The 27,908-nt window shown below is 35.6% G+C and overlaps 1 protein-coding gene across 5 annotated transcripts in view; it reads right to left on the reverse strand.

Moving 5' to 3' along the window:
* Window positions 1-27,908, reverse strand: part of ASAP1 (ArfGAP with SH3 domain, ankyrin repeat and PH domain 1) — a 149,107-nt gene that overhangs the window by 20,577 nt on the left and 100,622 nt on the right. For 3 of the 5 annotated variants that reach the window (XM_027880275.1, XM_027880272.1, XM_027880274.1), the window contains 14 exons: window positions 27,335-27,343; window positions 26,648-26,748; window positions 26,162-26,231; window positions 24,913-25,000; window positions 24,130-24,178; window positions 18,735-18,898; window positions 17,051-17,184; window positions 15,839-15,930; window positions 15,092-15,278; window positions 12,632-12,717; window positions 10,948-11,063; window positions 8,659-8,726; window positions 6,103-6,210; window positions 4,526-4,748 (listed from right to left, as the gene is read on the reverse strand). In XM_027880275.1, the coding sequence (XP_027736076.1) occupies window positions 4,526-4,748; window positions 6,103-6,210; window positions 8,659-8,726; window positions 10,948-11,063; window positions 12,632-12,717; window positions 15,092-15,278; window positions 15,839-15,930; window positions 17,051-17,184; window positions 18,735-18,898; window positions 24,130-24,178; window positions 24,913-25,000; window positions 26,162-26,231; window positions 26,648-26,748; window positions 27,335-27,343 (1,495 nt within the window). The remainder of the gene's footprint in view (window positions 1-4,525; window positions 4,749-6,102; window positions 6,211-8,658; window positions 8,727-10,947; window positions 11,064-12,631; window positions 12,718-15,091; window positions 15,279-15,838; window positions 15,931-17,050; window positions 17,185-18,734; window positions 18,899-24,129; window positions 24,179-24,912; window positions 25,001-26,161; window positions 26,232-26,647; window positions 26,749-27,334; window positions 27,344-27,908) is intronic. The other 2 variants (XM_027880278.1, XM_027880273.1) reach the window with 1 other exon arrangement.

The following is a 27,908-nucleotide window of genomic DNA, read 5'->3' on the forward strand; positions in this document are numbered from 1 at the left end:
GGACAGAGTAGGTATCTTTAAGCAGTTAGAGTAGCTATTTTTCTAGGTCAAAGATATTTTGTGATTTTTAACCAGGCAGCAATTAAGCCATCCATTTCTTCTCAATAGACACTTTAATCATGATTTCTCACATAATTGAGGTATTCACATTTCATAAAGGACATTTTCTTAACACAAGCAAAACCAACAAAAGCACACACTTTGACCTATTTTTTTAATTTTGCTTCTGTTGGGCTTTCTTTTCCTCAGCAATTGCCTTCAATACTGACTGTTGTCATATTTTATCCCTTTTTCATATCACAAGGATCAGGCTTTCATGTGTAAATAGATTAAATAATCTCAAAATTATTGTATGAAGGTGAATAACAGGATAAGGTCTGCAATTAATAGTGCATTGCTCTTCAGTATTTGTGCAGTTAATACAGTAATGATTAATTTGTGTACTTGTGAAACCATGCAAAGCTGTTGCCATCCAGTCAAGAAATGGTGGGTTTAGAGTGTAAAAACCCCACTGATGTAATTTTTTTTTACCACTTAATGAGAGAGAGGGAAGAACCAAAATTCCAGTTAATGGTAGGACAGGCACTGAAAAGGAAAGCAATTTATATTAAAAATAGTATTTTCATTTACAAGTGTTGTTATTATAATTTTTAAATTTCTCATGAGTGACTTTTTCCACAGGTGTTACTAAAAACCTTCTACAGTTTGTCTTACTTCAGATCATCTGTTTTCAGTACTCAAAATAAGACCATAATAAAAGAAAAAAATATTGTGATCACTCTGAATAAGAAAGGTAAGAATAAACATTGATGCAATGTTAGCACTTGTAGTACATTTTATAATTAATGCTAATAAAAGTTCTGTTTAAAAAAAATAGACAAAACTTATTAAAGAATGTTGTATTTTGTGTTGATTCAGAAATAGAAGACACCCATGAAAGCACCAGTGGTCAGTCAGCCTTCCATTCCTATTATGATATTAAAAAAATACAGCATTTGAGTGGGATAACTAGTATTATTTAATTAAAAAGTGCAACACATTTATAAGAATATTTAAAAAACTAAGTCATTAAGTATACTTAAGAGAAGTATATAATCCCGAAAGCATTCAGAAGAAACAGAAGAAACCAGTGACCTTACAGGCTGTGGCAATGGAAATGAGATTAAATACATTTGTGCTATAAATTAAGGACTTAGTCGAAATCGGTAGTAGAGACTGTGTAATGCCTGCTACACCAGATTATGAAACAATCCTGAAAAAAAGTAGGAAGGACAAAAGGATGTTTTGATGTGGTATTTCCAGTAGAAAGAGCAAAATTTTACTGCTGTCCCGACACTTACAGTCACTTGTATTTCAGAAAGCTGTTTTAAACAGCAAAGGTATGGATAAGAGCTAATGTGATGAAAGGATAGCTTAAATCAGAGGAGAATGAAAATACTCTTCGATCAGATAAGGTGAAATAATCTTGGTTTGTTTAATCTAAGAAACCAGAAATGAAGACCTGTACAGTTGCCCTCCAGGCAGTGCCTTGATATGGTCACCAATGTCTGAAAAATCACCAAAGCCAAACAACAATGTTGGTACATGCACAAAGTAATTTAGTGGACTTAAGAAGATTCCTAATCCTGTGAGCAATGCAGTCTGGCAACTTCTAGAAGTTACTAGTAATTCAAATAAGGTAATTTGGTTAGAAATTGAGTCTGATCTAGTGAAGGAACAGATGATATCACAGTGTCTGCAGCAGCAGTGGAATGGAACCACAAAGGAAGAGCTTTTGGGTTTATGTCCCTCATGTTAGTGCTGAGACCAAGTGCAAAATACGCAAACTCATAGGCATTGAAGATCCAAACTTTACATCATGATACAGAATTGATCCCTGACCTCCACAATTGTCCAGTATGAGAGAAGTAGGCAAAACCATTAAAAATCAATTAGCTTTCAGCTAAAATGAGGGAAATCTGGCTTAGATTGTCTAACATTCCTCCAAAACTAGTCAGCAACATCACCCTTACATTAGATCTGCAATGAAGGTTGTGCAATGGGGCGAGTCACGCAACTACTTAAATATTCTTTTTTTTTGAAAGCTTTTTGTAAAACAACAGGCAGATGACCTGCTAGATGTCTGAAGCCACAATGCAGGGGTGTGGACTGGAGAGAGCAATAAAAAAAAAATAATTGGCAGAATGTTACAGACTAAAGATTTGACTGACAACATAAGTTGAATCTGGAGAAGCTTAGATAAACAATTACAATTATTTTCAACCAGCATGTCCACTGCAAAACACGAGCAAGAGTGGTGTGCCTTACGTAAATTGCTTTAAACTTACTTCCTTTCCCCAACACACATTCACTGGATTGCTCCCTATCCCCTGTGGCCCCTCAGGAACACCATGGAACCTTTCTACCTAGGAACTTCACTGGCCAATGAAGCCAGCTAACAGATGGATACAGGGAGGGGATTTTGTTTAAATATAGAACAGGTTCTGGAAAGACAGTTTTATCTGTGTGTCCCAGAGGATAAAAAACCCATGAAACTTTAAAATCCTCTCTGCCTCCTTCTAAAATACAGGTCTCAGCTGTCCATTCCCTACAGACTCCAGGTGCCAGCAGGGTCTCATGGTACCTGCCAGGGCCTCACAGCAGCACAGGGACAAAGATCAGATTACACTCGGGGACAGAAGGTAAGTCTGAATTTAATTTAATTTAAATTTAATTACAGATTCAATGCTTTTTTTACTCATGTTATTTAGGGAACTTAGTGCAAAATGTAACACTTTTCATATAACCTTAATTCAAATATTAAAATGAACTTTTACAACAAAAAGAAAGATTTGATAAGCAAGTTTGTATGTTAAACTTTGATGTAAGGGATATACTCTATTATTGCTAATCACAGACTGTAAAATTTTGGCATGTTTGAAACAGAGAAGCAGAGTGGCTTTACTGTAACAGCAGTTACATTAAACCTCTGGCATTTTCCTGATGAAACAGTTAATGTTACATTAGAAGGCAATACTTCTCTGTATTTTGTGATAATATATTATTTTGCTGTAACAGAAATAAGGATTTATTTTGTGTAATCTTTGACATGAAAACATGGAAGAACTCAATTCCTTGATTCTTTCCAAGTAGCTTCAGTGCTGTGTTGATTCACTTGTCTAAGAACACCCAGGAACTTGCAGGAGCACCAAGGAAAATGCCTAACATTTCTGAAACCAGAATACATACTTAGAATGACATGTGCACATCACTATTCCCCTTCCTGCAGAATAAAACAATTTTCTGAGTAAGTCTGTATGAGACCTTCACTATATAATGACAAAGAAGTAATGTTAGTTATAATCCACTGAAAGCTGACAACATACTAAGCAGTGTGTACAGACAGACACCAGACAAGATCCTTAATCACCTTCAGGAAATGAGATTCCTGATTAGTTTCCAAGTCTAGCAACTTTATGGCAAGAAAAAGTTATCCTAGGTCAGACTGAAGGAACATCTAAGCCCCTACACTGTGTCTGCAATGGACCATCCACAGCAGACTGTGACACAGAGCATGTAAAAGGGATGGGGGATAGGAAGGAAAAGGTTAGAATCTTGAAATGCCAACAAGGAGGTCAACATAGTAAAGTTACAAGGAATAAACTGAGTCCCTGGTGAAACTGATAGAAAGAAATGTGGATTACAAAACCTCATGTGAAAAATGCAAACCCTGACAAAACCACTTTGCCTTGTAATGGCAAACAAATCTGTTTAAAAGAGAGCCAAGGGATCCATTTGGAAGTTGTCAGTAGATGGTAAAGTTTGATGGTGGAACAGCAGTGCTTAAGCACAGCATCTGAACCATGTAAAAACAAAGACCTGATCCCAACACACTGTGTCCTGTCCCTTTTATTCTTTCACATTTTGATGAAACCATCTCTGTATCCTTTTTAAACAAAGCTAATTGCCAGTTGAGAAATGAAGCATGAAGTTATAACAGTGCTCACCAAAGGGAGCATCAGGGTAACTGCTGAAGCATTAAACTATACTGTAGCCTTGATTGCAACTGAAGATTTCTCTAACAAGTCTACTGTAAAAACACAGTTTATCTGTTTCTAAATTAAACATGTAAAAAGGAGGGAATAGATGAAGGGCTTCTTTGTCCTAAAAAGTAGATCTGCACAAAATATAATACAGCAGTATATTTTGCTCCATAAATATATATCTTCTAAACCTGAAGATTATAGATATCTAGGTCAAACCAACACGATCCACTAGAGCTGCATGAATAAGTCTTTTAAAATGAAACAACCTTTATTTAGAATATTAGTTCATTTTTCACCCATTCATGTGCAGGATTATAAATTAGTCCATTACTGAATATCCCCCCCTTTTTTAAGTTTAGAACATCCATTGTGCCATATTACTGCCTTAATGCAACAAGAAAAATATGCTGCATCTTGAAACATTGCAATGTACCTGATTAAAGGAAGGACAACGCTGGGAAAAATCACTGCTTGCAAGTGTAGGTTGGAGACAGACTTACCTTTGCCAGCATTTCTAGGAGGAAGAGGAGGAGCATCGGCAGTTGGAGAGGTGGGTGAGTCTGTGCTTGCAAAGATCTGGTTGGTAAAAGCTCCGTAGGAGAGTCTTTGCTTGTCTCTGGGAGTGCTAAATGAAGGATGAGTAAGTTTGTCTTGGGGAGAAATGCTTGAAGAGTGACAAAAACTTTGGGGTCTCGGAGATCTTTCCTTTTTTATAGGACTAGGCTGTGAATAGCAAAACAAATAAATTATGCAGCTCTCTTAAGACTAAATATAGCTAATATGTTTGGAAAATAATATACTAGAACATATTCTAGTGAACGTGAGCTTAATTTTTTTCTTTACTGGACAAATAAGCCCCTGTTCCTCCCCTTTACAGTAATTCAACCTGAAGGGTGTTTTCTTTTAACTGAAAATTAAGATTGTAGTATCAACAAATCATCACATATACAAAATTAGATTTAATCTTTAAGCAGGAGACACACTAATAATATACTAAACAATACACCAATATAAGACTGGTAACATTTTTAGAATATAAGAGTAATTTTCAGTACATACAGCCCTTTACTTAGATCAGGTGATTATCCCCAAGTATCAAGTTTATTACCCCACCGATTCCTAATAAAAATAGACAAACACTTCTGACAGATCAGATGTATTTGGTGCCTGAACTAGCAATATATTCCATGATGCAGCTCTTTTTAAATGCATATAATTGCTCTTTGAAGAAATTTCACACATCAATTTTTGCCTGCTGTACGTTAATAGCTGCATATGGAGCACGATCTGTTTCCCTGCAGCTCTGGTTCAGGCTATTATCTCCAGCACAGCATCACTCATCCTCCCAAGGCTCCCTGCACAGATGATCATTTTGTTCTCTACTGTCCTTGAGGACATGTAAATTATTTCGGTTCCTGAATCTTTCAGTCTCAAGTGTCACAGAAAATGAGAAGTTGTCCACATTTCTTTCTGCAGTGCTCATATAAAATAGGAGAAGTGTATTGGCATTTATTACAGAAACAGAGCACACAGTAATTAACTGACTTGCTTAAGTAGGACACTGAGCCTAAGTTTTCACTCATTCTAGGATTGCAATTATCCTGTGCCCTCAAGTTTTGTCTTTCCATTACTTTTGTCTTTAAAACCAGGAATAAATAGCACAGCACAGCTTGTGAAATATGGAGTTATTTATTCAACAACCAGGTTTTTAATTAATTTATGGAAAAAGTAAGTATGTAAGCTTTGGATTTCCTCCAGCTAAAATTTAACAGTCTGGAATTCAGAAGGGAATAAAATGACAACAAAGTAAACTAGATTTACTGATTTATATTATACTGTATGTCTTGTCAAAGCAAAACTTCTGAAACTCAAGTACAAAATAATCAGGTTGACAGTGTATACTCAAAAAACACTTTGTCAGTCTTCAATACAGGCCTCAAAACTATTCCCCCCCCCCCAAAAAAAAAAACTATAATAAAAAAAAAAAGGTTAAAGTGGGTCTCTAATTCCATTTATTACCATGGATCCGAAATGGTGACAGTTGGTGTGCAAAGCCCTCCCAGTAATTCACACTTACCTTATCATCTAAGTCATCATCACTTTCATCAATTTCTTCCTGCCGAAGATTCCATTCATACTCCACATGGACGTGTGGGTTTAGCTTTCCTGCCTTGGCTTGAGAAAGCTGAAAGAAATAAAAATTCTTCTTAAAATACTTGCTGTTATTTTGGTGTTAACCAAGTTAGATTTGTAATAGCAAGAAATAAACTGAAATATGTAGAGGTTTAGAACTTTTCCAGATTAAAAAACCCACACAATTTCAAGGCAATCACACAAGCATCCTTCATTTATTTGTGGTACAGAGGAACGGCTAAAATACGAAAAGATTTTCTCGAAAATGGCAGAAATTGCCATGTTTGACAAGCATTTGAATGGATGACCTCAAGGGATATGCACAAAAATAGAATGTATCTGGAGCCCTCCTTTAAAAAAAGGAAAGGCAAAACCTATTTATAAATTCTACTACATACAACTACTGTCCTTCCAAAATCATAATCTTTTTACTCAAATCAAAAGAAAAGATATTTAACTTTGCCTCTCCATGGATGAGGCCAACATGTCTTAAGCACAAAAGTCCTCTACTTTGCCAGGCCAAGAAACTTACTAAAAAACTATTACTTCAATGATCAGCAAAAAAACTAAACGAGCAGTTAATGGTTATTCTGAGGAGATAAATTCTCCCTTCTAAGGCCTGGATTTTCCATCATTATTTATTCCTTCACATCTTTTGAAGTGTAGTCTACTAGTTGATTCAGGAGAGCCTTTAACCATCTTCCTGAAATAAAATATGTAATAAAGAAAGTATTTCCAATCTGTTATGTAAGTATTCATGAACCTACTTGAGTTGAAACTGAATTTAATCACACATTTAAGACTCCAGGTATGCAACAGAAATGAGATTAGTACATCTATCATAATGCAAACCCACAGCTATTTATCTTGTACTTTTTTTATTGCTGGTGGTAAACAATATGTTCATTCATGGGTTGTTTTTTTTTTCACTCTTAATCATATCTCATTGCCACTTTTGAAAAAAAATGCAGAAATAATTTTCCTCTTCAAAAATATAATTTAAAAAAAAAAAAGAAAAAAAGAGAAAAGGCATAAATGCTCTATGAGTTAGGTGAAATAATCAGTGAGGTATTTATGGAATTTGGGTTACAACAACTGAAACACTTAACTGCTAGATAAGCTCACTGATAACATCCACTTGTTTTTGTTTGCTCTATAACACAATCAGTTGGTCCACATTAAGGGTAAATGTCACTTTACTAAAGTGATACTCTAAAGAAAAAAGCAATCCATCCCAACTGTGTGCTGTACAGCTGATCTGTTTTTCAGTTGACAGAATACTCAAAGTACTGGAGACTGCACTTACACAGCAGATGTGGCACTAACTGAGAAGTCAATGACAGGACCACCTCATCAGCCATAGCAAAATGTTGACTTGCATCCCCAGAAACATGGAAAATTATTTACATTTCTGAAGGACAAGCTGTTTTGATTATGCAATGATTAATTCATGATAAGAACTTTCAATTGTCAAAGGAAAGGTATTAAAATTACCAGCTATGGAGCAAAAGTAGATATCCTTGAATCATCAAAATGAGGAAAAAAAAGAAACAGAATTAAGTAGCAAGTGACAACTATTTTGTAAATTATCCTGGTTTTGTTTAGCATGTGTAACTGCCACACTACTTAGACTTTTTAATACCTTGGCAGTAATTAAATTCACTTGCCTACTTAATGGGTGCTGGTGGCACCTTGGAGGGCCACGAACAAACAAGCTTGTTGGTTTGATGCAGAATCCTTATTCCTGGCTAACTGCTTCAGAGGAGTACATGGGAAAATCCTTAACACATTTATTTCTTGAACACCAATAATTTTCTCGAGTGGCATCTGTTAACATCCCTCACATATTCTCAAAATTCCAGAAGGTTTCTGCTCTGATCATGTTCAGTAGAGGGACAAAGTCCCATAGAAGCTGGTGTTCTACATTTCTTTGGTATACTAACTTCCAGATACTGCACTTTTGCTTCTTTCTCCACTGGGGAGGTTTAATTTTAAGTTGTTTCAACTCTCTTTGTAAGAAGACTTTCACCATCTCTGAAGTACCTGTCCCATTAAATAAGAAAAGCCAAAGTAGGAAAAGACTAACAAAGATCCAGACCTAAAAGGTCTTGACAGATTTAATATTACAGAGGATTGTTTTGTACTTCTGATATAAAAGTCTTTAAAAAGAACTTCTGATGTGATGAAGCCCAAATGTCCTTGAATGATTTATTTATTGGTATATGTAACCCTCCAGTATTTAAGGTCTTAAAATACCATGGTGAAAACAACTAGTACTGCCAATAGAAGTAAGATTTTTTTACTTAAGGTGTTACAAAGAAAATTACTGTTATGTTTTAAGTAAGAAAATATTCACCTATGGTAAGGCCTTTAGATCAGCGTACAGCCAGCTGGCAGCAATACCACATCCGAGATAAGTGGTAATGATATATTAAGTAGCTCACATTTTTTAAAGCAGTGAACAATCCCCTTGCCTTTCCCCCCACAGCTCCCTTCTTACCAGTTCCTCACACTGGGCAGCTTTCGCTCTTTTCGCTGTGTCCAGAGCTGTCTCTCCAGCTTGGTTTACTACAAAATTAACAACACAAAAAAGAGCAATTCTTTGAGATGTCTAAGGAAACAATTCATTAAGTTTCACTACTTGTAGCACAGTAACTTCTAAAAGTGATCAAAAAGATCTGTTTATTATATAGCAGCTGCATCTCTCTAAGTTTCCACTCAAAGTGCTCATGCATTTTGTATCATCAGGTTCTTTCTGAACAGCAGCATCTGCTGGGACAGTTCCCAGCTCCCTCCTAACCATCCTAGCAGAAAATATAAAGAAAATTTGGTCATTTCAACTTCCATTTAACACCTTTGCCAATAAAACTCTTACATGAGTAAGCAGGAAAAGCAAGTAGAGAGGGTGAAATGGCTCAAAAAAGAATACTGTTCTAACATTTAAAAAAAGAAAAAGAAAATAATGTTGATCCAAGCACATTTTACTTTGATTAATATTTAGAGGTTTGAAGCCTTAATTTGAAGACATTTGAACAAGAATAAATTTAAAACTTTCTAGCTAATTTGTCTTTATAAAGGCTATAAAATGGTTTACAATTTAAAATAACACCTGATCAGAAAGAAAGCAATATCTGAGCCCTCTGGAAGGTCCTCTGGCACAGCACATAATGGAATCCTTGCTAGATGCTCAGTAGGAAGTCTCAAGAATCAAAAATAACCCCCATATTCGAACCTTATGTGGATAAACTTAGGTAAAATGTATATCAGCAAATGCCATGGAGCTGGAACAGAGAGTGGTTTACAGCACATTCATGTGCATTTCTGTGATCAGGAACTGAAAACAGTCAGGCTGAGGTCTCACAAGCACATATGTCTGTGTGAAATATTACACAGAGAATGCCAGTCCTAGAAAATACAAAGCAGTAATCTAGAAAAGCCTATGACTTTGGAAGAATTAAGATCCCTAGAAGAAAGATTTCCTTGTGGAAAGATCTCTGAGATGGTTGACAGGTTTAATACAAAAAGGAATGAAAATGCAGTACTTCCTGAGTGAAGTTAACATACAGATAGCTTAAGGGACTACATAAATTCCAAACATTCAGCTTTTGAGTATAAATCTGATGTTTTAAGGTCTAAAGACAATACGTGCAGGAAAAACAACACAAAGAGGGCAACACCCTCTCCCCCCAAAAAACAAAACACCGGAAAGGTGAGAACACTCTTCTGGCATCTATGTAGCAGAACACTCAATGGAGGTACCAATAAACTTGCTTTGACTTGTTCAGCTAGCTTTCTCATTATAACTGCTAGAAAAGGTCACATTAAATTCTTTGACTTGTGATAAGATATTCTAAGGACGTATAAGAAGGCCAAGGAAACCAATGACTTCTGACACTAAGCTATGCAAAATTTTTTTACCAGGAGGTGGAGGAAAATGACGGCAATGAAGAAAAAGGGAGAAACCAAATTTCACACACTGCAGTTGCATTAACTATTGAAAAAACTTGTCCCCTATATCATTAACTGAATGCTAATGTTTTATAGACATGTTGATGACATTTAACTCCTGAGCCTAACAAGTTGGGATTCATGGAATGCCTGCCTAACTCAAAATACAGTAGGGAAAGGAGAGCATGTAGAAAACAGGATATTATCCTAAGTGTGAGCAAATAGGGATTCTATCTCTAATTAAACTTTTGGTAAGCCATGATGAAAAATGGACTAATGCAGGCACAGCAAGTTTTATACCTGTCTCACACATGCAGATGGCAAAGAGAAGCAGAAAGGCAGCTAAGAAAGCTGATCCCTTCCTTAAACAGTGACAGTGGTGGCTGGGACTTGCTGGGTGAAACCACAGTGCCAGCTGTCACTGATGTTAACAGATGAATTAACTGTTGTGTACACAAAACCCACACATATTTAAGAGTGGAATTAACATGAGCAGTCACTTGAAGCTTTATAACACACAAGTTCTAGACAAATTTTACAACATAAACAATAAACCTAAATTCCAGGCAATTTACAACGGGTCAGAAATATAGCTCTGCAGGAAAACTGGAGTTTACCATTAGTATTTTGTATTAGTAATCTTTGTCACTATTATATTGTAAGAATTTAAGTTCCATTTCTTAACTGAATGTTTCCTTTAGGCTTGTTGGTGACAAGGTCTTCATCTTTTTGACACAGTTTGAAAAGCTTACTTACCACAGGGACATAAATAAAAGTGGTTAAAATAATGGAAAGAAATTTTAGGAAATTTTTATTTCCTAGTTTTAAATACTGAACTTACCTAAATCAATAGTTGGCTTCCCCCTCAAAAGCAATTTCAAACACTCAGGCTTATTATACATACTGCAGTAGTGTAGAACTGTATTACCCAATGCTGTTTGTTTGTCCAGGTTTCCACTAAACATAAAAGAAAAAACAAAGAAGACAAATATAGTAGCTGTGCTATTCACTTCAGATTTAGCATGCCTGTAAACAATAAATTATTAGAATCTTTACTGGACAAATATGAAGTAGGAAAAAGAAATATTTTTAAATTAAACATTACTTTCAAAGACCATAAAAAATAGTTCCAAGGACACTGGAAATACCTGAGCTGCCATTGAAAAGGACTGTGAATCTACAAATGTTCATTAAAAAAATTAGCAAAGTGAGACTCAGATATGCAAGCCTAATCCTCTGTAAGGCCATTCCAGTTGTTTTCCACCTGCCACTTTACTGGAATTTCTTTTTCAAACATGCTAAATTAGCCCAATAAAAATATCTGAAAAATCATTCTGATACAGTTAAAACAGATTAATAAATCCTATGCAATCAAAGAAATATGAAAAGGGTGGCTGTGAGAATGAACACTATTAGGATACACTGAGTTAGGGAAAAAACAACTGTGAAAAGAGGTTCACACGGCTTTTTAAAAACTGTACTTCCTTCTATTTTCAAGTTCTAAAACCAGGTTTCTCCAAAAACGTCACTGACATTATGGGATCAATATAATACCTTTATAAAACAGCAAAGCAAAGCTCAGGAGATGACAGCTTTTCCCAGTGTTACCTATACTGAACACTAAGTGCAGAACCCACAGGGTTGTAAAGGTGCTCTTAAACTTGAGTCTGAGACAAAAATACAGACAACAGACAGAAATACATACGAGATTACAGCTGTCTGAAGAAACTATGAAGCTTCATAACTAAACAAAATAATTTTAAATAATCATCCAAAATAAAAAATCCTTTAACAATGCTCAAAATAATAATTGGGGCTTCTAAAACATTTCTTAAATTATAGTCTCAAACAGCTTGCAAATACTTGTACTTTATTTTTTACTTCAATAACACTCTACTATAATCAGCACTCACACTTTTCTTAGGGTTTTTTACTTCTATGAACACATCCCTTGACAACAAAAAATATCTCAGTCAATAAACTAGATGCTGAAAATTACTAATTAGGAAGTTAATGCTCTCAATAGCTTTAATAGTTTATTAAATATTGGAACACCTATATATATATATATATATATATATATATATATAGTCTATATATCTATAGTCTATATATATCTATATATCTATCTTTCTGAGAAAGATCCTTGTTTTCTACTCTCACAATTTCTTTCCATGAGTCCTGTATTTCGCACATTTCCTTGCCATCCCTCCTCTACCTGAACTATTCATTTGCATTGCTTCATATTGTCATGTGCTCTAAATCAATGCTCTCCTCTGCTCTGCAGAGTTTTTCCTTTCATCCTATTTTTATGTAACTGCTTTCAATGTTTTTAATCTACTCGTCTTTCCCTCTCTCTACGCATTAGGAGCCCAAAGGCCAACTCGAAGGTGTTAATTATGCTCTTTTGGAACATATCTAAGGAGAAAGATTACAAGTGATGAGCAACCAGCATCCAAGGCACTGCCAGGATAGGACATTTACATTTTTCATGCACAATTTAATGATAAATGAGCAATCCATACCAGTTTTGTACAAGGAAGTCAACCAGATGGAGAGAGGTTTGGTCAGCAGTCCGGACTGCTAAATGAAGTGCTGTTTCACCCGGCTCCTAAACACAGGTAAAGAGAAGTTAGATTTCTATGCCTTGCTTCTGAAAAGCTTGTAATATCAGACCTAATGAGATACAAGTCATTCACTCTTTTACAAATCTTTCAACAGAAAAATACTATTAGAAAATTATGGTGAAAATGATTATTGCCTTTTGTATCTTTAAAAGACACCATGTGCTTCAAAGGAAATGCCATCATACTTTCTGAGATCACAGCTTTCTCAAACCCGGTTTTCCTTTTTTCCTGCTGGATGCAACAACCCTGAGAAGCCTTTAACTATTTTAGCTACTAGTAACTAAAAGGGATCCTGTCAGGAATACTGAGTGAGTTTACAGTACTTGTTGCTCTATGATCCCCTGGTGAGCACCAAGCACACCCACAATACTATTTCCTACAAAACCAGGGGAAAAAAAACCACCACAAAAATCAGTCCCACATACATTAAATCTCTTACAGACTTGCAGAACAGCTGAAATTGGAAAGGACCTGTGAAGATCATCTACTGCAACCTCCTTCCTAAGCAGGGCCACCTAGGACCAGTTTCCCAGGACCATGTCCAGATGGCTTTGGAATATCTCCAGGGCTATAAACTCCTTGGGCAACTTATGCTTGTGCTTGGTCATTTTCACAATACAAGAATGTTTCCTGATGTTCAGAGGGAATCTCCTGTGCCCATTGGCTCTAGTCCTGTCACTGGGCACCACTGAAAAGAGCCTGGATCTGCCTTCTTTGCACCCTCCCTTCAGGTATTTACATGCCATGATGAGATCCCCCTGAGCCTTCTCTGAGCTGAACTGTCCCAGATCTCTCAGCCTTTCCTCCTATGCCAGGTGCTCCAGACTCTCACATGTCTGTGGCCCTTCACTGCACTCTCTCCAGTATTTCCAAGTCTCTCCTGTTCAGGGGAGCCCAGAGCTGGATACAGCATTCCAGTTGTGGCCTCATCAGCGCTGAGTAAAGGGAAGTGTCACTGCCCTCAACCTGCTGGCAATGTTTCAGTGCTGCCTAGAATACCCCTGCTGGCTCATGCTCAGCTTGGTGTCCACCAGGACCCCCAGGTCTTTTTAGACCAAGCTGGGTGGTTCCCAGTATGTATTGATGGGTGGTTTCCCCCAGATATAGGGTCTCCTTGTTTGACTTGAACTGAGTCATAATTTATTTTCTATATATATCATGTGCAGTGATGCTTTTAAATAGAAAAGCTGTTTAATTCCATTTAAAAGTTGCAAAAGAAGTTAATCTAGATCTAGATTTCATTAACTCCAATTGATCATAAAGGACATTTTATAAAAGCATTTTACAGTATGTATACTTATAATTAAAGTCCCAATTTAGAGAAAAGATATTACTTTATTAAACATCAGAGAATTGACAGCGGAGAATGTTGCTATAAATGTCCTAACTGCAGACTACATTTCACTTGGTGCTCATACCTTTCTAAGTATCACTGCCTGTAAGAGCTGAGAAGGACTGAGGAGCTAATTCTGTGGTAACTGCTGTGAATGACAAATACAGAAAGCTTACCCTGCAGTTAGAGAATTTGTCATGTGTTTCCATGATAAGAACTCTGTGATAACTCAAGTGCTGAGACTATAGTGAACTTATCCCCTTCACTTCATACTGACACTTCATACTGTGTCCTTTGCCATGTTGGCTATTTTCACACAACTGATTGAAAATACTCTGTGACATCTCTACAAGCTGGGTTTAAAAGTGATGGGAGAAAACATTGCTGATCAAGTGGTTACCCAGCATTGATTAACATTTCTCCATGAATAACTGAGGTCAACCTGGACTGATTTTTAAAAAAACCCAACTGTTACTGACTTTAGAAGTAAGATCAAGTATTCAGAACTTTATTAAAAAAAAAAAAAACAACTCTTCCTTGTTGAAAGACTCTATACTTCTGTAAATGTTTCATCAGAAGCTATGAGAGTATCAGATTTATTCTTTCCTCATCTATAGTAAATAGAGACTTGTAGACTGTCAATAATGTTTTCCTTCAGCAACTATTTTGAAAGCAGGTATGATATCAGGTGATATCAGGTGACCCTGGGCTATCAAGTCAAGTGTCCTTTCTCCAGGCCTTTTCCTAAAGGAGACACACTGCAGAACAGGTGCTTTTCAACATATTGAAGTTGCAGCAAGAAGAACATATATTGCATTTCACGCTCCTTTAGACCAATTGATAACAAAAGATAGTGTTCTTTTCCCTCTCCACAAGGATATCACATTAAGGAAAGGAAATAAAACCCCACCATTTTCATCTCTTATTTTGTTTGCTTTAGCATCTAAAGTAGCTAAAGCCTAGGTCCTGGGCACTTTACAAATACACATTATTTAAAATACTCTTTGTTTACCTGATAAGCTTACCTGTCCAGGCTCCAACAGTGGCTCCATTAGCTCTACCCCCTCTGCATAGACTTGAATTAGTGCAAGTAAATCCCTGGATTTGACAGCCTCAAGTAATTCACTCAGTTTAGCTGCAGCAGATGCACAAGTCTTCCTAGAGAACTTATGATCTACATATTTAGCAGTGATAAATTCTTTACGTGCAGTCCTGTGGGGTGTGAAAATAGAGCTTGCTTTAGAAATTTTTAGAAAAATGGGTCAATGATTTTAATTTACAATCACCTTGTCTAACCCAAGAGATGAGAAGGGAAAATGAAAGCTATCTGATAAAAAGTGTGTTATTTATTGTTATACTCCAATGTCTTTCTTGCAAACAAGTGCAAAACACAGTAAGGACATTGTCAAGTTTATCCTTCTCTTCTTGTTACATATGAAAATCACTCTGACTCTGGGGACTAAGACCAAAGAAAAAACAAAGCTGGTGTCATTTAGTCCAACTGTGTTCATTACCTGAGGGGATGCTATAAAACTCAAACCCACTCAGGATTCAAATAATGAACCTTGAACCCCAAACTTAAAATTTTTCTGCACTGAGAAGCTGAGGTAGCTAAAATGTGGCTACATAAGAAACTCCACAGCTGGAGTAAAAATCCCCATTCTTCTGCCATTCTAGCCTTCCTCTAGTGTGGTTACTGTTTAAGACACTTTATATCAAATATATATTCCACAGTAGACTTAATTTAAAGATTTTAGAGATTCAAGACTTACATATCACTTGATGGACTGGGTTTAGGTGAAGGACTAGGTAAATTCCCTTCCATAATATCATTAAAACTAGTATTTCCTACATTCTTGGCCAGCTGTAAAAAGAAAAAGAATAAATGAGAGTGATGGCTTTTGGGGTCTAACAGCAACCTAAAAAAATGGATTATTTATGTGCATTTTCCACACTATTACTATAAGATGGAACACGCAGGACTGCAAAATGAAGGCACAGTGATTGCATGTGAATATAGAGCTATTAAAAAAACCTCTAAGTGTAAATTCTATCATCTCAGAACTTGAACAATAGACTTCACAGTCCCAGCTAATTATTTGTATTTCAGACCAGTCTGCCTCCAATGCCAAACCCAAAAGGAGAATGAGGAACCAGCAGGATGAACATTGAAATGGTGCTGGTACACTGATTAGGAAGCTACTTTTGGAAATAAGTTGAGACCTACTGAAGGTCATGCTTAGCAAAATTTGATTTATATTAATAGTAACTTTGCAAACAACTTAGTATTTCAAAGAGAGAGCTAGTGCTAATGTTGAATCTATACTCAAATCCAGAACTGCCTTCTATCCTTTCTCAATTTTCCCATATGAAATTTCTGTAGCAAGTATCTTCTCTCAGGGCAAACATAGAGGGGAGAGATAAACCTGCTACAACTACTTCTTTTTTCTTTCTTGATACTTTTTCTTTGTGTTTGTTTATTTTTTTTCTTCTTAGTAGTCTCACATCAAATTCCTTTCACAATTTTAATATTATACTGTATCTTCTATCAAATTAAAAGATCTAACCAACATTTTTCAGTCAAAATTAGCAACAGTCCTTCTCATTTGCCAAGTTAAATTATATTTCCTTTTTTTTTTTAATTGTGTGAGATTTTAGACTGCCCTCATTTAGGGTCAAGGTCAGCTATTGAAAGGCAAAATTCTGATGTCACTAATCACAGCAGATGGCAATACTCATTCTGGAAAACCCCAGGAAATGAACATGAGAAGTGAGAAATCATCAAAAGCATCAATAATAAATAATATTATCTAATATATAATTATGTTTCTATAAAACACATACAAAAAAATGGAGGTGTTTTGCAAAAACACAGTCCTTGAAAAAATTAATTGGAAATTATATATCTCAATGCTTCCTATATATTTATGTCATTAATTGTCTAAAAAAAGCCCCCCAAAATCATCCCAGTTAAAGAAACTTACCAAGAGTTCAGATGTTCCTAATTTGTCTAATTCCAAAGACTGGATTCGAGAAATATGGACACCCATTTCTCTGTGTATTCCAGAACACTCAATGCAGGTTAAAATGCCCAGATTAGTTGATAGCCATGTTGGATCTGTAGAATTTGAAAAAACAACGTATTTAATCAAAATACAAGAAAATGTTTTCAGTGGTGGTAAGAAATCCCAATGTATTCTGAAATGATTCCTCATTTAATGTTTTAAAGAATGGAAATGTATGGAATATTCTTAGGTTTTTTTCTCCAAACTGCAGTGCAAATTTAACCACAAATTGCTACCAACGGAATTAAGTTTTTCAGATTTAGGGACAGTCTCAAAGGCACTGAATTTAGACTTATAAATTCATACTGAATGAATATATTTCAATACATTTAGGATTTGTTTCCTTTACAAATAACATAAGGCTTTTAATTCCTGTTTTTAAAAGGAACAGATCTCCTAATTTGACAACCTCTGAAGTTTTGAAATTTACTTATTAAACATTAAATAGTCTTTTATAAAAGATTACCCATATCATTTTCCAGTATGTAAAACAGTAGTATGTCGTAGAAAATTTAAGGAATGCTGGCTAGTCCAGGAACAAAAATAAATAAAAAAATAAATAAAAAATTGCTATCATGGAGATCTGCATGTAATATTAGATCTTATACTATGAATACTACATATGAAGCATGACCAGTTTTTAAGGAAAAGAAAAAGCTCCAGACACACCTTGTACACATACATGTCTTCAAATTAATCTCTTCCTTGATCTTAAATAGTAAGTGCTGAAGCATTAAGTCAAGAGTTTTAAAGCAGCAAGCTGGGGTGCAGGAGTGAAGCTTAAAACTTCACTATAACTTAAAAGATGAATAAGAACTGTAGTCAGAAGTTTCTGTGGCTTTACATAATGAAATAATTGAATGAACCAATTCCAGGATTTGACAAAATATATATCCCAGTTCTTATTTTTACCTAGGTATTTCTTATTTGGATCAGCAAGCATCTCCAAGATACATACTATCTACTCAGTTCCAAATAAGCATCACCTTCTTCAAGTGTCCCTTTAGATGAGAAAGCTGCAACAGCTGCCAGATACCAAATCAATTCAGTTGTGCTGGGTCAAGCTGCCTCTACGCAAGCTCTGAGTGACACAAAACTGACCTGTAACTCTGTACTTCTGAAGATATTATCTTGGAGGATTTCATTCTTTGTACAAGACTACTTATTCCAGCTCTGAATAGTTGTGATACTGCAATTCCAGTAGTCTCATGCCAAGATAAAACCTCAGAGTAAGATCCTGGCCAGGTCAATTTTTCCACAATCATTGTCTAAATATTACTCACTTCTACTTAGTAGCATGCACAGGATCAGTGATGCCAAGCAACTTCCATTCAAGTGCAACAAGCATCTAGACACAGTGCAACAAGAACAGTTCAAACTCCAGAGGGGCTTGAACTGCTGGAAGTAAGCACAGACAACACACAAAAATATTTTAGTGAATTAAACAGAACTAATGTAGGAAAGTCATATTTGTTCTTTTAAAAACAGGCTGAAGACTGAGAAACACATCACTTAGAAAATTAGTTTGCACTCTACAAATACTTCTTTAAAGAAATTACTTAGCTTCCAACAAGAAGTTGGTGACATGAACAAATTGAGATACCTGGTGAGCCACAATCACAACAGACTTCATTTCCGGGTAATCTCTGTATGTCATCAATAATGGCTTTTGTCAGATCCTCTAAACTGTTTTCCCCTGTGCTCTGCTCTCCACGGAATGCCATATTTAATGCTTCTTCTTTGCTGTTAGTCAATACTGATATCCATCTAGCACAAGATAAAGACCTTAATGAAGATCTGCATTTGCAAATACAAGTTAATCTATAAACTGTAGAAAGCTCACCAGGAACAAAATATCAGTGGGAATACAGGGAAGGACTCTATTGTGGGAGAGACTGAAGAGGGGAAAAAGGAGAGACAAAAAGGAGAGATTTGAGAAAAGGTAAGTAAGAATGAGAAGAGACAAATAGTCTTAATTCTAACATCCCTTTGGTGAACAATTTTAAAGCCAAAGCAGTACGGTTCGAGTTTCTCAAGTAGGCAGAAGCTGTGGAAGAGAAAAGGGGCAATTAAAGCTCTTGTAAATTTAACTGCTTAAAAGGTGCCCAAAAATCTTCCTGAAGTCTATCCTGTTATTAAAAGAGAAAATTATAACCCCTGCTTTCTCCACTGTGATTCTTTCTCCTCACAGAGGAAACAGCAAGCACCCCTGTGAATGTGTTGATGCCTTTTAAAATGCAGGTCCCTGTGCAATAATCAGAGTCAGACTGTAATGCCCAAATTAATTGCCATGGCAACCAATGGAGTAAGGAAAAGAGGACGACAGGAGAGTAACCATATCAATAGCCAACACAAAATTTTAGGAGCAGCTCTTGACTGCAACAAATCAAGACTCTTTAATGATATTTCAGGCACTAGTTCCCCCGCCCCTCCCAATCACTTGTTTACAGTTTTTGTTTACACAATAATATTTTAATTAAAACCAAACAAACCCCCTTTCCAGTGGCTGTGGCGCTACAGGTGGAAATAAAGAGGGAAAGCAGTTACACTAAGGACAAGCACATTGCAGATTCAGTGTTGCTAATTTAGGAAAAAAATCACAACTAGTTAAAAAGAAATCCTCACAGGTGTAGTGATTTCAGATGGTTTTAGCTCTATTGCAAATACCCTTTTTTACACATAAATATTTCAAGTTGGCAGAGTCCTCAATGCATTTCATATTTACAATACCCAGATTGCCTGAAATCATCAGTCTTCTGAAATGTGCTAAAATGGCTGTAACATTATACACTTCATGCACCTATGCCTTTTAAATTTGTATGCAAACAAAATAATCTGGGAACTTGTGCTTAAAAGAAAATGCTTTAAAAATATCAAAAAATCAATCTCAAAAACAAAAGAGAAATTTAAAATCTTGAACACAAATTTGCTCCATATTTTGCATGCTGAAAACAATAAATTTACATTAATCTCTATCTCTTGTTACATGAGAAGAGCCCACACTAGGTGGCATTCTTCTGCAATTTTTCAGATGAAATCCAATGCTACTAAAAAAGAGGCAGCAGTGTCTTGCTTGTCTGTTATTATAGCAATGTTTGGTTAAACACACAGAGTAAAATAATAATTAAACTCAGACAGACAACATTTATTCTGACATTTGTTGACAATTGCTTTCAGGGTTACAATTTGATTAGTTTTTTAAAAAGGCAGAATTTAAATAAAACTCAGCTACGCGGTAACAATTAAAAAATTATTAGATGCAATTAAAATAAATACAACACCACTAAGCCAGCTGTTATTTTGATACACATTTCCTTATTACGAGTATCTAAACTGTCAGAGCAGCAATTTACGTTTGCTCAGGTAGAAAGAAGCTGCTCTTCGAGGCTGCCTGTCACTGGTGTCAGCCGTGGGTCAGAGCAAGGGGCACTGCAGTGTCAGCTCTTCCCAGACACGGCCCAGGCAGCACCAGCACAAGGACAGGCACGCTCTGAATGACTGGTGCTACTTGTACAAGAAGTGCCCAGCTGGTCACCAGGCCTTCCTGCCAGGCTGTGCACTCAAAAATAAACAAATCAAATCGGTAAATACAGTATGTTAATTCAATGTCAATAGTTTATAAAACTGCATTCTGATTGCTCTTCTTCCTCTTTTTCTTATCCGTATTTTTTTTTTCTTCCTTTATAAAGAAAATGTGTTTGCTTTATCTCACAATACTGCCAGTGCCAAAATAACAGTCAAAAAGCTTCTGGTAATACTTTGTACTCTTCTCTCAAATACTTTTAAAAGTCTTACTAAATTTCTTTCTCTTCTTGTTTTAGGACAAGAGGAAAAGGCCTCAAATTGTGCCAGGGGAGTTTAACATTGGATATTAAGAAAAATTTCTTCACAAAATGGGTTGCCAAGCACTGGAACAGGCTGCCCAAGGAAGTGGTTGGGCCACCATCCCTGGAGATATTTAAAAGGTGTGGAGATGTGGCACTTGGGGACGTGTTTTAGTTGTGGGCTTGGCAGTGCTTGATTAATGGTTGGACTCAATGACATTAAAGGTTTTTTCCAACCTAAATGACTCTATGATTCTATTCTACCTAATACAATAAAAGAGGTTGTCCAATTGTCAATTAAACTTGTTTTTCTGAATTTCAGAAGTTTCTTCTGATCGTTCAAGGCATTTTGTTTGCTGGAGATTCCTGGTATGGAAGAAACTCACAAGGGTAAACAAAAATCTGGTATCGTTGGTGCCTCCGGGAAACAGAAGGAATTTGTTATCTTAGATGGACCAGATTATCACTCAGATTCCTCTTATTTTTCTTCAGTATTTTCAAGCCAATAAAAACCCCTCTCCCAAGAATAGCAAGCATTGCATTTTTTCAGTCTGCAACAAAAATTTATCTGTGTCTTCTGACAAGCACTATTGCAACATTGTTGTTTCCAGGTAAATGCATAAACAGAACAAGAATAGCGTAGTATCTTTCAAATATCCAGAAATAACTTTTTTTTTTTTTTTATGGAAGAAGCAACAGATAGTATCAAGACCTTCCAATTCAATCTTTCCAAAGTAAAAAATGTCTGAGGACTGTTGCTAAAACCTAGACTGAAGTTATATGTGTGATTCTTCATAGAAAAATTTCTGAATCTATCTTTGTTTATAATCCAGGTGTTTCCTGTAGAAATCGATATACCCTTGACCTTCAAAAAGAGGGCAGAAAAGAACTAAAATGGTCATGTCTGGATTATATTTGTCCCTATTCACAATTACAAAAAAATAGAAAGCAACTATTATTCTGTAAGTTAAAAAAAAATAAATCTGGTTATGTTTCTTAGAATCTACACATAAAATATAGTGTATTTGGGAGAGGGGGTGCGTGGGCAGTCTGTTTATTTATGTGCATATGTATTTTTATCTACTAAAGAAACCAATAATCCACTGGAAATTTAAGGACTGTCAATCTATTCAGACAGCTGCCTGGATAAAAATCAAGAAGTACACTGGACTGAAGGAAGTGTTTAAGAGGAAGCAGTAATAAATCTATAACAGAATGTAGGCTTCAGTGGCTTTTATATTAAACCATCTGCTTTTTAAAATTAATATTAATTATTTTTATTTTTAAGTAGTTTGAGGTGCTATTTATAGAAAGTGTAAAGTGACCACAAGGCAAATGTATGCAGGGTCAGTTAAACTAGAATATAAAGAAATGCATCTTGTTTTTTCCTCTATGTAGATGTGAGTCTGTAAGGAAAGTGATTTAAAATCTACTTTTGCATTTCTTTTTCAATTGGTGCATAAAGTAAAAATGACAGAACAGAAGCAGCATTAAAACTAAAGCAGAAGGCGAGGTGCTGATCTTCCCTCTCTGGTGATCAGTGATAGGACATGAGGAAATGGAATGAAGCTGCATCAGGAGAAGTTCAGGTGGGAAAAGGTTCTTCCCTGAATGGGTGGTTGGTCACTGGAACAGGGACCCCAGTGAAGTGGCCAGGGCATCAAGCCTGGCAGTGTTTAAGGAGCATCTGGATGGCGCTCTTAGTCACATGGTTTAGTTGTAGCAGTCCTGCAAGGAGCAGGGAGATGGATTCAATGACCTTTATGAGTCCCTTCCAACTTAGGATATTCTAGGATTCCATATCCCAGTACAAGTAATTTTCTCAGCCAGTGGATTTTAGAGTGATAAATGAGACTTCAGTGCTTCTAATGGGACATAAAACCAGCCTGGAACTTCAGAACAGTCCAACAGGCATCCCACTAAACTGAATTTATTGAACTGCCAATCAGAAGAAGGATATTGCTAATGCATTCTCCCCTACCTTGCTCACGTGTTAAGATAAAAAAAAACCCAAACAAATCACTTCTTAAAACAGCTAATATAGCAAGAGTTAATGCAGGGTAAAGTCCCAAAAATTTATGACTCATCAGAAATAACAGTATTTTCTTCTTCACTGAGAAAATTACTGGAATAATTAAGTTTCAGGATGAATGCAGCAAATGTGAATAGCAAGTCAGCTCTGTACTCTCAGAGCCAACATAAAGCTGTGGAAGACTGGAAGGAAATAAGTGCACAAAGAATCTTCCAGCCCTCTCCTTTCACCCATATCTCCCAAGGCTCAGCTGTCAATGCCACTGCCTCCCAAGACTACCAAACAAGTGAAAAACCCTACAAATATTCCCTGTACCTTTAAAATACACATGGAGCAACACAGTCTTCCATTAGAATATGGATATTTAACAAAAGAATGAGGCAGCCTTGCAGGCTCAGGCTTGCTGTCCTCTTCACTGGTAACTTTATTCCTTGAACTGTTGGGTGATGAGCATTAGACAACACACACAACACACGTTTGGCAGCACAGAGAGCAATGTTCAGCAGGAAAAGAAAACAGTGGTACATGGTTCTCAGGAAGTAGTCCTGATGCAGCAGGAAGAAAGATTGTTTTAAAGGAAACAATCTGTTTGGAAACATGCATTAATGAAGCAAGTTCCTGGATTCTGAAGTACACCAATATCAGAGATGTGCTTTGCTGTTTATTTCTAGGCCAATAGCAGAAAAGATGCGCTGCCTGTGCATATACTCTGTGTGTTATACGGAGTTCTTTTATCTATTTATTATTTTTAATTGAAAGGAAAAGGCAGAATCAGGAGTAAAAGAAGTAACTGCAAAACAGAGTTGACAGAGAAGACTTAGGAAGTATTTATATCATTTGAATCCTAATAACCTGGTACACTATCATCATAAGCAACTACACGAAAACCTTATGCTGGTAGGATACACAATCTAAATGGGTTTTTGGTTAGTTTGGTTTGGGTTTTGGTTTTAACGTTACAAGGCTTAAAAAGACCTCTGTAGTGTGACACAAGATAGTTTACATTTGTAGATTCACAACAGAAGAAAAAAGATACAGTAGGCACTACTTGTGCAGTAACTGAGAAAACTATTGCCATTGTTACATGTGATTTTAGACACCTCTATTGGCAAAATAAACTTGAAAAATGTAAACATTCTTACGCCACGTATTCCTGTTCGTCTTCTGCTTGAAAGTGGTATGTTCTGTTATCTGAAATAAATAAATACATCTTTTCATTTGGCACATGATATATTTTAAAATTTCTGCATACTTGGTACAGAAATTTATTTGGCAACTAAAGCCTTTAAGAGCAATTGCTCTTAACCAATAACATTAATATCCTGTTCATAGCTATGGAAAACAATTTTTTAAAAAAGCTGAGAAAGATGAAACTCTGAATTTTGATTTGCATCAAATGTATGAATTTCAAGATTCTTATGTTTGGAAATATTAAAGAAAAATAAGCATATGGATAAAATATTGCCCTTTCAGAAGTCAAATCTGAAACATAAGGAGGAGAAAAGGGCAAAATTAATTTGATCCTATAATAAAGTTTTCCCTCCAGTTGGGGGAAGGAACATCTTTTTACTAACCAAAGGATGAGACATGAACTGGCTACTATCTCCCATATTCAAAAGTTTCATAAACTGTCCTTGTAAATCTAGAATGTTTGATTAATCCTATGTATATAATGACTGAAAACACTAAGTTGACTCATCAACTTTAAAAATGTTTTTAAAACCAGAGTGGATACAAATGCCTGCTGTACAAAACCAAAATGGGAAGAAGGGAAGTCACAGGAGCTTTAATGCTGCAAAAACAAGTCACTCCCAGTTTTAGACAAACAGAAGCTAAATATTTCTAAAGTAGGATAAGAAAACAAGATAAATTAGTTCTCCCTTGCCTTCCTCATCCACTCAAATGGTATTGAAGATGCTACATACGTGATATTAGATCAAAAGACTTCTTATCTTCAGCATTTGGCTTCACCTGGCAGGTCAATAAATTCAGTTTAGCTGGTTGCCTGTTGGACTAAAAAGAAAATTTATTTTACTTTAAAAAAATGTATTGATTTAGGATTATTTTCCCTTTCTGGGGAGTGGTCATGTATGATATTAAGTTATAGCATGGACATCTACACATGTACACCCTCAAAACGGTGGAGACAACCATCCCTTTGTCTGACTTGGTCTGTCAGAATGGACACACTGCTAAATCTAAACAAAATTAAAATCTTCGTGGCCACTCTTTCTGACTCTTTGAAAGGGATTAAAGGAACAAACCTTAATTTACAATATGCTAATATTAAAGAGTTTTTATTGCATTTCATAATCAATGGTAAAACTATAATGCAGTTTTTCATTACAGAAGGCCTATAGTTTCCTCCCATTTTAAATAATTCAAAGATGTAATTCTAAAACTTTAAAAGGGAAGTGGGAAGTTGGAGATGTGGAGTTTCAGAATTTGGGATAAACACATTTAGTTACAATGTCTTAGGTGACCTAATTACAGGACAGAATAGCAGTATATGTATCTTTAAAGTACTTTGAGTTCACACAGGAAGTAAACATTAAACACCAAGGGCCATCACTGGAATTTGGGGTGAAGAAAAAAAAAGGATGAGGAAATGGGACTATGTCCTTTAACAAGAGTAAATTCTGTTCTCTTGTTTCCGACAAGTTTGTGCCATACAGCCACAGGGCACTTTTAGGATGGCCTCCACCATGATCATGTTGTTGCTACCTCATGATTTAGCATTCCCAGGAAGATAATTCAAATACAAGCCTGATTTCCAGAAGTCGCTGTGATCAAAGCTTCCCAAACTTCACACTTTTAGCTCAAAGCACTCAAAATACTAAAACATTCAGTCATCTGTCAGACTGTGTCAATAATACCTACTATCAACTTCCCAAGTTTCTAAATTATGTGACTCACAGATATACCACGACAATCCCTATAAGCAAAACCAGCTCAAGTATTAATTGAGAAGTCTGTTCAATATATTTGCCATTTTCTTATTAAACTACTCATAAATTCATTTAAGTATTAAATCAACTGTCATAAACTACACTTCCACAGAACTTCAGCAGTCAGGTGAAGTGACATCCTTTTTGCAACAGCAAATTAGCAGATTCACCAGGAAATGGTAATGTTAGTTTCCTATTTTCATATAAAGGTATAAAAATAACTTACCGTTGCATGTGATATGGTAAGAATTCCATTTTTAACAGTACACTTCCTTCTTTGCCATACTTTCCTTAACCTGCATAAGAGCAACAACAAGTTCAGTAACTAGATATGACTTCAAAACACATGTTAATCCCAATAACATTTTGAAAAGATTAGCTTTAAGAAACAAATGGATAGAGTCAAAATTTTACTAAATGTCTCACCAAAAATAACTTGGGAGATTTTTGACAGGTCTTAATCACCTTTTAGAGACTTACAAAGACAATAGCATTCTTTAAATTATGACTATTATTTTATGTTTGCTTCTCATGCTTTTTATATTTTCCGAATTAAATTCTGTTCTGTGTTCAGATTTGAACTGCAAAACTCTTGAGTATTTGTAGCACATGTATTAGGAGAATGTGCCTTAGGCAACCACAGTGGAAAACAATCAAAATTAGTGCAGGGACATAGCAAGAGTTTTCACTGTTATGTGCCATCAGAACATACCCATCACTCTTCTTCAAAAGATAACCTTTCTTCTCGCTGCCATATTCCTTATTCCCCTGAAGCTGATGCATACTATATCCTCCTTGCCTGCTCTGTGAATCCTAAAAAAAAGGGAAAAACAGCATTAACATTTTCCTGATGTGCACAGTAAGCTTTTTTAACTTTTAAGCCTCTGTTTTCTTCTCTACAACAACTTCAGAAATTAATAAAGATTAAAAAAGGAGAGATGACTCCTACTGCATATTTTACAGTCATAGGAGAGCTTGCTTTTACATCATGTGATCTTGAACTAACTGTTCAAGATTCAATTAATTCATTAGGCACTTGAAGTACAGTATGGATGCAAATATACATCTCAATACACCTTTAAAATATAGATATTTAATATTGTATAGTCCTATAATCAAAGAGTAAAAGTCTAAGATGAAATTTCAAAAAGAAAGCAACAGAATACAGCATGCATATATATATATATAGGAACACATATATAAACAATGACAAACACTAATAATCACTATTTTTTTCTCAGATTAAAAATACATGTATAATCCATGAGTTTTAGTGAATGAAGTCAGCTGAAATAACTTTTGGCCTGATCTAGTGAAACAATTAAGTGAAATGGATTAACTTGTTACAAGCACATCAGAAAAAAAAAATCCCCAAAAGTTCATTAAAACATTGACTTACTCTCCTAGACTTCGATCACGAAAGGCAAAAGCAATAGAGGAAAGAGAAAGCAAATAATTTAAAACAAGAATTATTATTTATTTAAAAAACATGTTCCTTGAAAATAAATTTTATATCCTGCTTATCTGTTAAAATAATGTTTTCCCCCTTCTAATGGCACAACTAGAAAGAAGACAAGAACTACTTTTTAAGGCACATTCGTGTTTTTTTCTCACAAAAACCAAAACATCACAACAAAATGCTGTGCAACCTGGAATATATGACACTGGCTTTACACAACAACTAAGATGACTACAGAATCAAATTTTATTATGTCTTCCAGACCTTTAAATTGTCTATAATTATACCATATTTATCCTCCTACCAAACTCAAATTAATTCTGAATTTCTGTTGAAAAAGATCAGGCCCAAAGTTCACTGTTAATTTTTGCAAATGTATATAAAAAAGGTATAATTAAGTACACATTAGTATGGTTTTAAATGTAGCTGTGAAACAATAACCTGCAAAACATCTGATAATATCCCATCCAAAAAAAAAAAAAAAAAAAAAAAAAAAAAAAAAAAAAAAAAAAAA

Source organism: Empidonax traillii, unplaced genomic scaffold (genome assembly GCF_003031625.1).
Source record: "Empidonax traillii isolate 1590-97213 ecotype Southwest subspecies unplaced genomic scaffold, ASM303162v1 scaffold66:size1465758, whole genome shotgun sequence".
NCBI classification, from domain to species: domain Eukaryota; kingdom Metazoa; phylum Chordata; class Aves; order Passeriformes; family Tyrannidae; genus Empidonax; species Empidonax traillii.